General features: G+C 44.4%; 1 protein-coding gene across 4 annotated transcripts in view; it reads right to left on the bottom strand.

The window, feature by feature from the left end:
- Positions 1 to 16666, bottom strand: part of dyrk3 (dual specificity tyrosine phosphorylation regulated kinase 3) — a 30774-nt gene extending 14108 nt beyond the window's left edge. For 2 of the 4 annotated variants that reach the window (XR_008753491.1, XM_055869985.1), the window contains exons 1-2: positions 7902 to 9205; positions 7657 to 7766 (exon numbers count right to left, since the gene is read on the bottom strand). Coding sequence is in view for 2 of the 4 variants with exons in the window: in XM_055869985.1 (XP_055725960.1) it covers positions 7657 to 7766; positions 7902 to 7950 (159 nt within the window). In the remaining 2 variants the exon portion in view is untranslated. Of the gene's footprint in view, positions 1 to 7656; positions 7767 to 7901; positions 9206 to 15439 lie in introns of those variants that run through there. The other 2 variants (XM_055869987.1, XM_055869988.1) reach the window with 2 other exon arrangements.
- Between the last annotated feature and the right edge of the window lie 309 nt (positions 16667 to 16975).

The following is a 16975-nucleotide window of genomic DNA, read 5'->3' as shown; positions in this document are numbered from 1 at the left end:
TCAACACCTGTGATTGCTTTATGCCTCTCAATATGCCTCGTCTACTGCGGTCTTGGCTAGTTTTTATTGTTTTCTTTCACTGTAGAGCCCTCAGTCACGCTCAAAATGCCTTAGATAGCTCTTTCGTCCCACCCCACACACATGCGGAGACCTCACCTGGCTTAACTTGTCCCTCCAGAGACGAAACCTCCATCATCACTCAACGCCTAGATTTACCTCCACTGTACTCACATCCTACCATACCTTTGTCTGTACATTATGCCCTGAATCTATTCTACCACGCCCAGAAATCTGCTTGTTTTATTATCTGTCCCCAACGCACTAGACGACCAGTTCTTATAACCTTTAGCCAAACCCCTATCCTACTCCTCCTCTGTTCCTCTGGTGATGTAGAGGTTAACCCAGTAGCCCAGTTCCACTCCCATTCCCCAGGCGCTATCATTTGTTGACTTCTGTAACCGTAAAAGCCTAAGTTTGTTTTATTCACTGTTTTAGCTCACTCTACCAACTCTGATGTCCTAGCCTTGTCTGAATCCTGGCTTAGGATCCAGACAATTCTGACATTTCCATCCACAACATTTTCCGACAAGAAGGAACTGCCAAATGGGGTGGAGTTGCAATCTACTGCAGAGACAGTCTGCAGAGTTCTGTCTTACTATCCAGGTCTGTGCCCAAACAGTTTAAGCTTCTACTTTTAAAAATCCACCTTTCGAGATATAAGTCTCTCACTGCTGCCGCTTGTTATAGACCCCCTCAGCCCCCAGCTGTGCCCTGGACACCATATGTGAATTAATTGCCCCCCATTTATCTTCAGAGTTTGTACTGTTAGGTGACCTAAACTGGGATATGCTTAACACCCCAGCTGTCCTACAATCTAAGCTAGATGCCCTCAATCTCACAAATTAGTCCAAACCACCACCCCTCATCACTGTCAAACGCTTCCTGAAACACTTCAGCGAGCAGGCCTTCCTAATCGACTTGGCCCGGGTATCCTGGAAGGATATTGACCTCATTCCATCAGTAGAAGACGCCTGGTTATTCTTTAACAGTGCTTTCTTCACCATCTTAAATAATAATGCCCCATTCAAAAAAAATATTTACCGGGAACAGATACAGCCCGTAGCTCACTCCAGACCTGACTGCCCTTGACCAGCACAAAAACATCCTGTGGCGTTCTGCATCAGCATCGAATAGCCCCTGCGATATGCAACTTTTCAGGGAAGTTAGGAACCAATATACACAGGCAGTTAGGAAAACAAAGGCTAGCTTTATCAAACAAAAATTTGCATCCTGTAGAACAAACTCCAAAAAGTTTTGGGATACTGTAAAGTCCATGGAGAATAAGAGCACCTCCTCCCAGCTGCCCACTGCACTGAGGCTAGGAAACACTGTCACCACCGATAAATCTACGATAATCATGAATTTCAATAAGCATTTTTTTCTACAGCTGGCCATGCTTTCCACCTTGCAACCCATACCCCGGTCAACTGCCCTCCACCCCCCACAGCAACTCGCCCAAACCTCCCCCATTTCTCCTTCACCCAAATCCAGATAGCTGATGTTCTGAAAGAGCTGCAAAATCTGGACCCCTACAAAATCAGCCGGGCTAGACAATCTGGACCCTCTCTTTCTAAAATTATCTGCCAAAATTGTTGCAACCTCTATTACTAGCCTGTTCAACCTCTCTTTCATATCGTCTGAGATCCCCAAAGATTGGAAAGCTGCCGTGGTCACTCTAGACACTCTAGACCCAAACTGCTACAGACCTATATCTATCCTGCCCTGCCTTTCTAAAGTATTCGAAAGCCAAGTCAACAAACAGATCACCGACCATTTCAAATCCCCCCCGTACCTTCTCTGCTATGTAATCTTGTTTCAGAACTGGTCATGGGTGCACCTCAGCCACGCTCAAGGTCCTAAACGATATCATAACCGCCATCGATAAAAGACATTACTGTGCAGCCGTCTCCATCGACCTGGCCAAGGCTTTCGACTCTGTCAATCACCACATTCTTATCGGCAGACTCAATAGCCTTGGTTTCTCAAATGACTGCCTTGCCTGGTTCACCAACTACTTCTCAGATAGAGTTCAGTGTGTCAAATCGGAGGGCCTGTAGTCCAGACCTCTGGCAGTCTCTACGGGGGTGCCACAGGGTTCAATTCTCGGGCAGACTCTTTTCTCTGTTTACATCAATGATGTTGCTCTTGCTGCTGGTGATTCTCTGATCCACCTCTACGCAGACGATACCATTCTGTATACTTCTGGCCCATCTTTGGACACTGTGTTAACTTCTTTGGGATAGGGGGCAGCATTTTCACGTTTGGATGAAAAGCGTGCCCAGAGTAAACTGCCTGCTACTCAGGCCCAGTTGCTAATATATGCATATTTTTAGTAGATTAGGATAGCTTTCACTCTGAAGTTTCTAAATCTGTTTGAATGAGGTCTGTGAGTATAACAGAACTCATATGGCAGGCGAAAACCTGACAAAAATCCAACAATAAATGGGAAATCTGAGGTTTGTAGTTTTTCAACTCATCGCCTATCGAATATACAGTGTCTATGGGGTCATATTGCACTTCCTAAGGCTTCCACCAGATGTCAACAGTCTTTAGAACCTTGTTTGATGCTTCTACTGTAAAGGAGGGGGAATGGGAGCTGAATGAGTCAGAGGCCTGCCAGAGTGGCATGAGCTGACCACGAGCGTTCACGTGAGAGCGACCTGCGTTCCATTGCAATTCTAAAGACAAAGGAATTCCTCGGTTGGAACATTATTGAAGATTTATGTTAAAAACACCCTAAAGATTGAATTAATACATCGTTTGACATGTTTCTACGGACTGTAACGGAACTTTTTGACTTTGTCTGGACCTAACGATCGCGCGTCATGAATTTGGATTTGTGAACTCAAGGCGCGAACAACAAGGAGGCATTTGGACATAAATTATGGACTTTATCGAACTAAACCAACATTTACTATGGAACTGGGATTCCTGGGAGTGCATTCTAATGAAGATCATCAAAGGTGAATATTTATAATGCTATTTCTGTCTTCTGTTGACTCCAACATGGCGGGTATATGTTTGGCTTGTTTTGGTCTCTGAGCGCCGTACTCAGATTATTGCATGGTTTGCTTTTTCCGTAAAGCTTTTTTGAAATCTGACAAAGCGGTTGCATTAAGGAGACGTTTAGCTATAATTCCATGCATAATACTTGTATCTTTTATCAATGTTTATTATGAGTATTTCTGTAAATTGATGTGGCTCTGTGCAAATTCACGGGATGTTTTGAGGCAAAACCAAATGTAAACAGAGGTTTTTGGATATAAATATGAACTTGATCGAACAAAACATACATGTATTGTATAACATGTTGTCCCGGGAGTGTCATCTGATGAAGAATATCAAAGGTTAGTGATTAATTTTATCTCTATTTCTGCTTTTTGTGACTCCTCTCTTTGGTTGGAAAATCACTGTATGCTTTCTGTGACTAGTTGCCTTTTTGAAATCGGACACTGTGGTTGGATTAATGAGAATTTTATCTTTAAAATGGTGTCTAATACTTGTATGCTTGAGAAATTTGAATTATGAGATTTCTGTTGATTGAATTTGGCGCCCTGCAATTTCATTGGCTGTTGGCGAGGGGTTCCGCTAGCAGAACCTCATTCCCAGACAGGTTAACAAATCCCCCAGATGAGCTTCAATGCCATACAACTCTCCTTCCGTGACCTCCAACTGCTCTTAAATGCAAGCAAAACTAAATGCATGCTCTTCAACCGGTCTCTGCCCACACCCGCCCGCCTAGCATTACTACTCTGGACGGTTCTGACTTTGAATATGTGGACAACTACAAATACCTAGGTGTCTGGTTAGACTGTAAACTCTCCTTCCAGACTCACATTATTAAGCATCTCAAATCCAAAATTAAATCTAGAATTGGCTTCCTATTTCGCAACAAAGCATTCTTCACTCATGCTGCCAAACATACCCTCGTAAAACTGACTATCCTACTGATCCTTGACTTCGGCGATGTCATTTACAAAATAGCCTCCAACACTCTACTCAGCAAACTGGATGCAGTCTATCACAGTGCCATCTGTTTTGTCACCAAAGCCCCATATACTACCCACCACTACCTGTACACTCTCGTTGGCTGGCCCTCGCTTCATATTTGTCGCCAAACCCACTGGCTCCAGGTCATCTATAAGTCTTTGCTAGGTAAAGCCCCGCCTTATCTCAGCTCACTGTTCACCATAGTAGCACCCACTCGTAGCATGCGCTCCAGAGAACTTGTTCTCAACTGGCCTACCTGGTTAAATAAAGGTGGACATAGTGAAAAGTGATGTGATAGCTAGCCAGCCCACTTGCTAAATAATCATGGATTATGATAAGGGATAACCTATAGGTGCTACACAAGCAACTTGCCTATTACTAGTAGACAAGTAGGGTCATTATCTATGCTGCCAGCCCTCTCCCGCTAGAATGAACGATATGTATCTTCTATTGATCTATTGATAGGACAGGCGCAGTCACAAAGTGAGCGATGACAGGAAAACACGGCTGGTTTGACAGTCTGCCGTATGTCCCGCCTCCCGGTACCTGGGTGTGTGTGTGGGTGTGTGTGTGTGTGTGTGTGTGTGTGTGTGTGTGTGTGTGTGTGTGTGTGTGTGTGTGTGTGTGTGTGTGTGTGTGTGTGTGTGTGTGTGTGTGGTGTACACTGTGGTTACAGTCACGTGTTTTTACACAGAGGCAGAGAACATGGATGATCCTTCAACGTCTTGGTATTTTCCGTGCTTCATATGCAGCCAGCGAGTGGTAGCGCATAGGCTATTTACTGTGTTTTGACAGACAGAAAGCTGGACCGGTTGATTAAAAGGTGTGGAACAGACTGAATAAAAGCTGGACCGGTTGATTAAAAGGTGTGGAACAGACTGAATAAAGCTGGACCGGTTGATTAAAAGGTGTGGAACAGACTGAATGCAGCTGGTCCGGTTGATTAAAAGGTGTGGAACAGACTGAATAAAAGCTGGACCGGTTGATTAAAAGGTGTGGAACAGACTGAATATAGCTGGACCGGTTGATTAAAAGGTGTGGAACAGACTGAATAAAAGCTGGACCGGTTGATTAAAAGGTGTGGAACAGACTGAATAAAAGCTGGACCGGTTGATTAAAAGGTGTGGAACAGACTGAATACAGCTGGACTGGTTGATTAAAAGGTGTGGAACAGACTGAATAAAAGCTGGACCGGTTGAATAAAAGGTGTGGAACAGACTAAATACAGCTGGACCGGTTGATTAAAAGGTGTGGAACAGACTGAATACAGCTGGACCGGTTGAATAAAAGGTGTGGAACAGACTAAATACAGCTGGACCGGTTGATTAAAAGGTGTGGAACAGACTGAATAAAAGCTGGACCGGTTGATTAAAAGGTGTGGAACAGACTAAATACAGCTGGACCGGTTGAATAAAAGGTGTGGAACAGACTAAATATAGCTGGACCGGTTGATTAAAAGGTGTGGAACAGACTAAATATAGCTGGACCGGTTGATTAAAAGGTGTGGAACAGACTAAATATAGCTGGACCGGTTGATTAAAAGGTGTGGAACAGACTAAATACAGCTGGACCGGTTGATTAAAAGGTGTGGAACAGACTAAATACAGCTGGACCGGTTGAATAAAAGGTGTGGAACAGACTAAATATAGCTGGACCGGTTGATTAAAAGGTGTGGAACAGACTAAATATAGCTGGACCGGTTGATTAAAAGGTGTGGAACAGACTGAATAAAAGCTGGACCGGTTGATTAAAAGGTGTGGAACAGACTAAATACAGCTGGACCGGTTGATTAAAAGGTGTGGAACAGACTGAATGCAGCTGGTCCGGTTGATTAAAAGGTGTGGAACAGACTGAATAAAAGCTGGACCGGTTGATTAAAAGGTGTGGAACAGACTGAATAAAAGCTGGACCGGTTGATTAAAAGGTGTGGAACAGACTAAATACAGCTGGACCGGTTGATTAAAAGGTGTGGAAAAGACTGAATATAGCTGGACCGGTTGATTAAAAGGTGTGGAACAGACTAAATACAGCTGGACCGGTTGATTAAAAGGTGTGGAACAGACTAAATACAGCTGGACCGGTTGAATAAAAGGTGTGGAACAAACTAAATACAGCTGGACCGGTTGATTAAAAGGTGTGGAACAGACTAAATACAGCTGGACCGGTTGATTAAAAGGTGTGGAACAGACTAAATACAGCTGGACCGGTTGATTAAAAGGTGTGGAACAGACTAAATACAGCTGGACCGGTTGATTAAAAGGTGTGGAACAGACTAAATACAGCTGGACCGGTTGATTAAAAGGTGTGGAACAGACTAAATACAGCTGGACCGGTTGATTAAAAGGTGTGGAACAGACTAAATACAGCTGGACCGGTTGATTAAAAGGTGTGGAACAGACTAAATACAGCTGGACCGGTTGATTAAAAGAACGTGACAGGTGAAATTAAGAATGCGATCTGCTTTATATCCTAAAGTATTGCACACGTGGAGTTGACTGCAGGTATTTACTTAAAGAGTAGCTCCAAATATAAAAATATATTAAAAAACTTCAAATTAGTACATTTCAACGGTATTGAAAAACCATCCCGTGGCTATTTCCAAATATCCGGGTATACAGTATACTGCCCAACCCTAGTGTGTCTAACACAGAGTTTTGGGGTATTGGGTGCAGGCGGTGTGTGTGTGTGTGTGTGTGTGTGTGTGTGTGTGTGTGTGTGTGTGTGTGTGTGTGTGTGTGTGTGTGTGTGTGTGTGTGTGTGTGTGTGTTTTGGGGTGTTGGTGGCAGGCGTGCGGGGCTGTGTGTGTGTGTGTGTGTGTGTGTGTGTGTGTGTGTGTGTGTAGTGTTTTGGGGTGTTGGGGGCAGGCCTGCGGGGCTGTGTGTGTGTGTGTGTGTGTGTGTGTGTGTGTGTGTGTGTGTGTGTGTGTGTGTGTGTGTGTGTAGTGTTTTGGGGCGTTGTGTGTGTGTGTGTGTGTGTATGTAGTGTTTTGGGGTGTTGGGGGCAAGCCTGTGGGGCGGTGTGTGTGTGTGTGTGGTGTGTGTGGTGTGTGGTGTGTGGTGTGTGTGTGTAGTGTTTTGGGGTGTTGGGGGCAGGCCTGCGGGGCGGTGTGTGTGTGTGTGTGTGTGTGTGTGTGTGTGTGTGTGTGTGTGTGTGTGTGTGTGTGTGTGTGTGTGTGTGTGTGTGTGTGTGTGTGTGTGTGTGTGTGTGTGTGTGTGTAGTGTTTTGGGGTGTTGGGGGCAGGCCTGCGGGGCGTTGTGTGTGTGTGTGTGTGTGTGTGTGTGTGTGTGTGTGTGTGTGTGTGTGTGTGTGTGTGTGTGTGTGTGTGTGTGTGTGTGTGTGTGTGTGTAGTGTTTTGGGGTGTTGGGGGCAAGCCTGTGGGGCGGTGTGTGTGTGTGTGTGGTGTGTGTGGTGTGTGGTGTGTGGTGTGTGTGGTGTGTGTGTGTGTGTGTGTGTGTGTAGTGTTTTGGGGTGTTGGGGGCAGGCCTGCGGGGCGGTGTGTGTGTGGTGTGTGGTGTGTGGTGTGTGGTGTGTGGTGTGTGTGTGTGTGTAGTGTTTTGGGGTGTTGGGGGCAAGCCTGCGGGGCGGTGTGTGTGTGTGTGTACTCACAGTGTGTTTGGGTATCGGGGGCAGGCCAGCGGGACTGTGTGTGTCTGCTTCTTCCTTCAGTAGGTGGTCAGTTCTCATGTAGGAGTTATAGAGGCCGTCACCATGCCGCGCTGGTGGACACAACAACACAGGTCAGAGGTCACGCTCTGGATCAACTTCATTAACAATGTAATCAGAGACATTTGTAATAAATAAATTGGTCTAACAGGAGCCCTCATATTGAAACAGTAACCTAACAGACATACACTGGAGTACACCTTTCGCCCTCGGAACAGCCTCAAATCGTTGGGGCATGGACTCCACAAGGTGTCGAAAGCGTCCCGGTACCGCAATATCAACTGTCCCAAACTTAACTTGAACCAATCCCAAAATTGAAACACATGTGGTTTTTTTTTGTGTGTTAATATGCCAACATGGGTCTAGATCATTTACAATGCTTTTAAAGTAAAGTATTTCAGTCTATATTACATCAACTTCATTTGTTAATTAACATAAAACTGTTTTACATCTTAATGAAAACAAAAAAAACATCCATTACATTATTAGAAAGTAGAATGTATTAATTGAACATGCTAACCACATGTATACAATATACAGTACCAGTCAAAAGTTTGGGCACACCTACTGATTTCTGTATTTTCTACATTGTAGAATAATAGTGAAGACATCAAAACTATAAAATAACACATATGGAATCAGTCTCAAGAAAGTTTGGCTACATTTTCAGGCTCCTCCTTTATGTCAGCATTGGTCTGGACATGACAGGCTGTAGCCAATAGGCATAGGCTATCACCTACACATCGACGTAAAGGCTAATTACTTATGTACATTTACATACAATTTTGTTTTTCTTCACAGAATACCTATTGTTTTTCATTTTTAAAAACAATTTACTTAGCAATTTTAGTTAATGGCCTTGCAGCCCTGGCAGAAGGCCCTGGCAGAAGGCCCTGGCAGAAGGCCCTGGCAGAAGGCCCTGGCAGAAGGCCCTGGCAGAAGGCCCTGGCAGAAGGCTCTGGCAGAAGGCCCTGGTGCCCTGGCAGATCGGGCACTTAACTGGTACCTAGAGCAAAACAACCGACATGTAAGTGTCCGTGGGAGTCTCAACTTTCCACTGAGGTGTCATATTAGTGTGTAGAACAAACTGTTTGGACGCTACAGACAGAAGTTGTACAAAGAGTCTGTACCAACTTCAGACGAGTCCTGTGATGATTGTGTGTGTGTGTGTGTGTGGGGGGGTGTAGAGCAAAACTGAGAGTCTCATCTTTCTACAGAGTGCTAGTTTGCAGGCCAAACCAGTTGGAGACTACAGACGTTTTCGTGAGAAGACCGATTTTCAGGATGTCTCAGTCTGACAAACATCGCTCTACCTCTGCCATCTTTCACCACAGATACGGAAGGGGCCATACCTGCGCATGTGGTGGATTGAGAAGCAGCCCATGCAACAAAAAAAAAAGATCTGTAGATTAAACAGATGGGGATTTTTGCATTATGTTAATTGATTTCCGCAGAGCCACTTATAATAACAAGATTTCAGGCCTGTAGTCCCCCCCCCCCCCCCCCCCCAATAACACCTCAGCTGTGTGCAGGTCTAAGGTGACACACATAGTCACGCACACTGTGGCGTATCATAAATCAGACCCTTTCCGGTTATCAGATCCCTTCCGTATTAAGGATTCTATTTCTGATCACACCTGTGTCTGTGTTCCATCGCTTCAACGTGGATGCACAGAACAAAACGGCGGAGACAGACAGACAAGCGGAAAGATGCTGCCGTCACAGTAGCATCTGCTAGCCCCATTAATAGGCCAATAATAGGCCTACCACTTTCAGCAACCTTATTAAGCACCTGGCTAAGCCAGTCTGGGCTGTGATTGGGGTTGGCCGGTTCATGCTAGTAATAGCGTTAACCCATAGAGAGCTGTGGGGTTAGTTAGCATTTGCCAATAGGGAGCTGTGGTGCTAGCACTATCCCATAGAGAGCTATGGGGCTAGTTAGCATTAGCTAATAGGGATCCGTGGAATTCACCTGCTAGCATTAACCCATAGACCAGGGGTCTCCAACAGGTAGATCAGGAGCTACCAGTAGTCCGCAGCCCACCTATAAGTAGCTCGCCAATCATTTCTGAGAGTACATGCATTTTTACATCACAAGCCGTCTCAAAGATCCCGGCTATTTTCCAATCAAAACCACATCGACATTATCCCACCCCTGCTTAGCCACTATTGGCGTAAAAAGTCAAAACGTAACAATATCTGCCAATTAATTTCCAGCAATATTGCCCGTCTGTCTGTTGCACGCGTTTGTCTTTTACTCTGTATGTAGCCAGTTAGCGATGCTAATCATTTCCCCCGAAAACCTAACTCAATTGTTTTGCAAACTATTGCCATGGCATTTGCTGCAGCAGTAGGCCTAAACATCAGCAGAAACATCGCTAGACTGACACATTCCTCTCCTCCTAGATGCGCAATTACAGGGAATTACACTCAAAACTAAATGTTCGTTTCTCTCCTTCTGAGTCCATGTTAGTTTCTCTCCTTTAAAAAAAAGGTCTTCTGATGTGATTTAAGCTTTGACATGGACTCAGAACATTCATTTATTGTTTCTCTAGGGAATAATTGTAATATTGAGAGTAAACAGAAAATCCCAAACCAAGAAAAATAAAACTGACTTCGGTTTTAACAGTTTAGTTAGCGTTAGCTCTAAGAGAGCAATCTTAGCTAGCGTTAGCCCCATAGAAAGCTGTGCAGCTAGCTATCGTTAGCCCCATAGAAAGCTGTGCAGCTAGCTATCGTTAGCCCCATAGATAACCGTGTCGCTAAGTTAGCGTTAGCCCCATAGAAAGCTGTGCAGCTAGCTATCGTTAGCCCCATAGATAACTGTGTCGCTAAGTTAGCGTTAGCCCCATAGATAACTGTGTCGCTAAGTTAGCGTTAGCCCCATAGAAAGCTGTGCAGCTAGCTATCGTTAGCCCCATAGATAACTGTGTCGCTAAGTTAGCGTTAGCCCCATAGATAACTGTGTCGCTAAGTTAGCGTTAGCCCCATAGAAAGCTGTGTAGCTAGCTATCGTTAGCCCCATAGATAACTGCGTCACTAAGTTAGCGTTAGCCCCATAGAAAGCTGTGTAGCTAGCTATCGTTAACCCCATAGATAACTGTGTCGCTAAGTTAGCGTTAGCCCCATAGAAAGCTGTGTAGCTAGCTATCGTTAGCCCCATAGATAACTGTGTCGCTAAGTTAGCGTTAGCCCCATAGATAACTGTGTCGCTAAGTTAGCGTTAGCCCCATAGAAAGCTGTGTAGCTAGCTATCGTTAGCCCCATAGATAACTGCGTCGCTAAGTTAGCGTTAGCCCCATAGAAAGCTGTGTAGCTAGCTATCGTTAGCCCCATAGATAACTGTGTCGCTAAGTTAGCGTTAGCCCCATAGAAAGCTGTGTAGCTAGCTATCGTTAGCCCCATTGATAACTGTGTCGCTAAGTTAGCGTTAGCCCCATAGAAAGCTGTGTAGCTAGCTATCGTTAGCCCCATAGATAACTGTGTCGCTAAGTTAGCGTTAGCCCCATAGAAAGCTGTGTAGCTAGCTATCGTTAGCCCCATAGATAACTGTGTCGCTAAGTTAGCGTCAGTGAAACGGACATCAATCAGTGTATTGCTATCAGTTAAATTAGAGTTAGCCCTAAGTTAGCCCTAAGAGAGCCATGTTAGCTAGTGATAACCATAGAGAGATGTAACACCCCATGCTGTGGGGTGTTGCAGTGTCAACAGACACTGTGTTACTGTGTTGGGGGGGTACAATACACACGGCCTGCATGAAAGCGGGGTAAAGACTGTGTGTTCAGCACTTTACACACAGTATGCACATTCACTCTGGCCCCAAACATTACTACTGAAACCTCCCCATAACATAACTCAAACCAAAAGGGTTGGCGTCAATTTCATGTGAATGGCACTGTTGTTATGGAAAAAACGTAGCTATTTAGCAAACACAACGCCTGTGTTTGTGTGCGGAGGTGGTGGTCCAGGAGGGACAAACACCACAGAGAGTAGAGCGAAGGGAACACCCCAGAAACGTGTCAGATCACGTGTCATAAACCAGACTAATAACAATGGTCCAACAGCGTAGACAGACTGCTGGCTAGACTGTAGCTGACTCAACTAGAACTAGCTAGACTGCCTGTCTGTTCATACAGAACTACTGAGAGATAACTATTTATTTGATAAGACTATTGACTTGCCTAGTAAGCTAAATACTTTCTTCTTTTTTAATATGATGCAAAGACCTGCAAAGAAACATGAGTTCAGCACATGTTCCAGTGTAGACTGGCTCTGGATTAGAGTACTTACAGACATGCAGGAGAGTCTAGTGTTTGTCTGATCAATGGACACAGAGTTGCAACTGTCAGAAAACAACTTGTTTCCCTCCACTGAGTGGAACTGATCAATGCTATTATGACATCACAGTCTACAGGGCACCACAGTGCTCCCCTTTTGGGGGCATACGCTCCTAAATATTTTGCTGTGCAACATAGAATTTTAAATTTGGTAGCACCAGTGCCCTTATTGCGGCTTTAATACCTCAAACATTTGTGTAATGTGCGCCTTCATTTGTCACCGTAGAGCCCTGGTCTGCCTGACAATCAGACTCCGATACCTCTGGTTCACAGTCTAAGATTAATGGTATACAATTTGCTTGGAAAAACTTCCACGCACAAGCTATAAAGCCAGAATGTTACATTTTTATTTGTATTTTTTTATGTATCGGTTGTTCCTTGCGGTTGGTCTTTTTGCAGGTAGGAAGCGCTGGTATTTGAATTCATATTTCTATCACCAGAAGCATGTGGAGAACCATGTAAACACATATGCATGAGCTCTGCAAACATACATGTATTTTCCTCTTGTGTACATACTTCAGGTCTTCAAATCTGAACGCACTACCAGCGCTTTGAAAAGTTCATGCAATTATACTTTCCTGTGGATATATAGTCTCACATTCCTACCTGCAAAAGGACCAACCGCACAGACAACCAGTGAAGTATCATTTTACTCAGCATTCTGTCTTGTAGAGGTCATGAGAGGAAACTTACCTGATCCAAAACACTCATTTCTGCCTGACGACGTAGAATTCTAATGCACTTCCTCTTCGGTGGAGTGTAACAGCGGTTGGCATATAATTACGTTGCATTACCGCCTCCAACTTAACTATAGTATATATCCATTACACTTTGTGATACAAAAAAAAAATAATAATACTAATATATAGTGCATTCGTTAAGTATTCAGACCCCTTGACTTTTTCCCACATTTTGTTACGTTACAGCCTTATCCTAAAAAAAAATATTTTTTAATCAGCCTATCCACATTATCCCATAATGACAAAGTGAAAACAGGTTTTTAGAAATGTTTGCAAAGATTAAAAACAGAAATACCTTATTTACATAAGTATTCAGACCCTTTGCTATGAGACTCGAAATTGAGCTCAGGTGCATCCTGTTTCCATTGATCATCCTTGAGATGTTTCTACAACTTGATTGGACTCCACCTGTGGTCAATTCAATGGACATGATTTGGAAAGGTACACCTGACTATATAAAGGTCCCACAGTTGACAGTGCATGTCAGAGCAAAAACCAAGCCATGAGGTCGAAGGAATTGTCTGTAGAGCTCCTAGACATAATTGTGTCGAGGCACAGATCTGGGGAAGGGTACCAAAAACATTTCTGCAGCATTGAAGGTCCCCAGAACACAGTGGGCTCCATCATTCTTAAATGGAAGAAGTTTGGAACCACCAAGACTCTTCCTAGAGCTGGCCGCCCAGCCAAACTGAGCAATCAGGGGAGAAGGGCCTTGGTCAGGGAGGTGACCAAGAACCCGATGGTCACTGACAAAGCTCCAGAGTTCCTCTGTGGAGATGGGAGAACCTTCCAGAAGGACAACCATCTCTGCAGAACTCCACCAATCAGGCCTTTATAGTAGAGTGGCCAGAGGGAAGTCACTCCTCAGTAAAAGGCACATGACAGCCAACTTGGAGTTTGCCAAAAGGCACCTAAAGACTCTCAGACCATGAGCAACAATATTCCCTGTCCTGCTGAAACCAAGATTGAACTCTTTGGCCTGAATGCCAAGCACCCCTACAGTGAAGCATGGCGGTGGTAGCATCATGCTGTGGGGATGATTTTCAGCGGCAGGGACTGGGAGACCAGTCAGGATCGAGGGAAAGATGAACAGCACAGAGAGGTCCTCGATGAAAACCTGCTCCAGAGCGCTCAGGACCTCAGACTGGGGCGAAGGTTCACCTTCCAACAGGACAATGACCCTAAGCACACAGCCAAGACAATGCAGGAGAGGCTTCGGGACAAGTCTCTGAATGACCTTGAGTGTCCCAGCCAGAGCCCAGACTTGAACCCAATCGAACATCTCTGGAGAAACCAAAAAATAGCTATGCCGTGACACACCCCCATCCAACTTGACAGAACTTGAGAGGATCTGCAGAGAAGAACGGGAGAAACTCCCCAAATACAGGTGTGCCAAGCTTGTAGCGTCATACCCAAGAAGACTCGAGGCTGTAATCGCTGCCAAGGGTGCTTCAAAAAAGTAACTGAGTAAAGGGTCTGAATACTTATGTAAATGTGATATTTCAGTTGATTTAATACACTGGCAAACATTTCCAAAAACCTGTTTTTTCTTTGTTATTATGGGGTATTGCGTGTAGATTGGGGGACACACAATTTAATACATTTTAGAATAAGGCTGTAACCTAACAAAATGTGGAAAAAGTCAAGGGGTCTGAATACTTTCCTCAGTTGTATTGATGTCTCCTAGATTTAGGACACTTCAAAACCGTGTTTCTTATTTTTTTTTGCCGAGTGCTGAAGTGCGGAAAAATATTTTACCCTCCGGTTGCAACACTTACTACCAAGTTCCAAACTGCCTCTGGAAGCATCATCAGCACAATAACTTATCGGGAGCTTCATGAAATGGGTTTCCATGGCCGAGCAGCCGCACACAAGCCTAAGATCACCATGCGCAATACCAAGCTTAGGCTGGAGCGTTGTAAAGCTCGCCGCCATTGGACTCTGGAGCAGTTGAAACGCGTTCTCTGGAGTAATGAATCAAGCTTCACCATCTGGCAGTCAGACGGACAAATCTGTGTTTGGCGGATGCCAGGAGAACACTACCTACCCCAATGAATAGTGCCAACTGTAAAGTTTGGTGGAGGAGGAATAATGGTCTGGGGCTGTTCGATGAGCAGGTGACCACATTCTTGAAAATACACTACGTGAGCAAAAGTAAGCAACAGTCCTTGACTCCCGAGCTATTTGAGATGATCAACTGTCTTGAACCATGGAAACAAAATAACTCAGGGACAAATGTTACATTTGCATTCAACAAAATGGCTAGTTAACAAATGATGGCTGGTGAAATGCCACTGTGTGCAATAACTGATACTAGAATCACATCTATCCTGATGCCTAGTCCCTTTACCCTGCTTTCATGTACATATCTGAAATACCTCCCACCTCTTACACATTGATCTGGTACTCCCTGTATATTACTCCATTCTTGTGTATTTCATTGTTTTCCTTGTGTTACTAACTTATTGTATAATTATTTCTAAACTCTGCATCGTTAGAAAGGGCTCGTAAGCAAGCATTTCACGGTAAAGTCTACACCAGTTGTATTCGGCGCATGTGACAAATAGAATTTGCTTTGAGTACATTAATGTAACGTTGCAGTAAGTACATTAGAACACAGTACGAAGCCAGTTATAATCAGTTAATTACCTGCTGTTATGGGGCCTTCTGCTTTTCTCTGTAATACCATCATGATTGCAGTTTAACGTTGAAGCCAGCATCCGAGGTGGAAGTTAAAAATCTTTAGTAAAAACAACCGTATAAAAAAAACTAGCCAACACTTGGCTAGTTATAATAAAATACTTAAGAGTAAAGCTTGTATCACTTGCAATTCGTGCTCGTGTTGCTAGCTCAAGGGATCCAAAATATACCCTGCTAGCCAACTTTGTTGGATGAAATATAGCTAACGTTACATAAGTTGGTTTAATATAGCTTTCCTCACTTGCTCAACTTAATATTCTAGCTAGGACTCCATACCTACACAATCTGACCTTGCTCTCGTCCTAAAACCATGGCTTTGCCAACTCGCTAGCCCTACAGTCTGAAAAAGTTCCAGCGATGGGGGTCGTTTCTCGTTTCCGTCAGCTAACGTTAGCACAGCCACAAAAACACACGTCCGAGTGAGCAAACGCTAAATTACTCCGACTGTCCAAAATAGTTTGAGTCCCAAAATGACAGCTTAGCTGTCTGACCCGTGTGGCCTTCGCCTTTCTCTGTCGGTTGATTACTATATCCACCCAGAGAACCATTCCCATAAGGAAAAATCTCGAGTGTACTTTGCGGTGACTGACTAGTTAGCAATATAACTAGTGAGCTTCTGCTTCGATCGGCCCAGGGTTTGTCCTCCTTCCGGAATGCTTGGGAAGCTGTTTTCGCTTGAGAGGAGTTATCGTCGGTTAGCTAGCTAACGTTACCTCAACTCTGGGCAAAAGCCCCGTTCTCGTTGAATTCAGAGACGCTGGCGTCTCTTTCGGGTAATAATGTAATGTCCTCAGTGCGTTAGCGCCGTTAAAACGACTTATGTTTTAACCAGTCTTGTCAGCAGCAGGAGCTCCTATTTTTGATGTGATTGTCTGGTTTGTTGCTAAGGGCGTCTTCACCGTGTGTTTCGAGTAGCGTCATTAAACAGGTGGTAGGCTAGAGTGAGGCGGGGTTAAAGCGGCGCCATCTTGGCTCAAAGTAACAGGGTGTTTCCCCCAACGTCCCATTGTTGTTACTATCCAGTGGTGTCTACATGGATATCGTGGCCATCCGAGTTCCTAGCTACATGAAACAAGAAGACGGATAACGATCCGTGTACGTAGTGATGGGAAACCGAGGCTTTCTGAAGGCTTCCGAGCTTTCACCAAATTGTGTCGGGAAACGGTTCATTTACTCGCAGCTTCATTAGCGGTTCACAATGCACATTAGTGACATCTGCTGGTCAGCAATAAGCGCTTGTAAGATTCATGTTTCCCCCTGTAATTTTCATCAAAACTGTTCCGCAGCGGTAAACTGTTTTAATAGTATATAATCAGTTGGAATACCAGGCTCGATTCTTATATCGTGCTGCCCTTTTTGCCTTCAAATTGACTAATCTTCAAAGTGATTTGAACAACAAGCCAGAATGTGTGCTTTCCAGTGGCGACCCATTATTCAGGGCAGGTGATTTGAGCCCCACATTTGCAAAAATAAATAAAATATTAA

The sequence above is a fragment of the Salvelinus fontinalis genome, chromosome 18 (assembly GCF_029448725.1).
Source record: "Salvelinus fontinalis isolate EN_2023a chromosome 18, ASM2944872v1, whole genome shotgun sequence".
NCBI classification, from domain to species: Eukaryota; Metazoa; Chordata; class Actinopteri; order Salmoniformes; family Salmonidae; genus Salvelinus; species Salvelinus fontinalis.
This window is presented reverse-complemented; position numbering and strand designations above follow the sequence as displayed.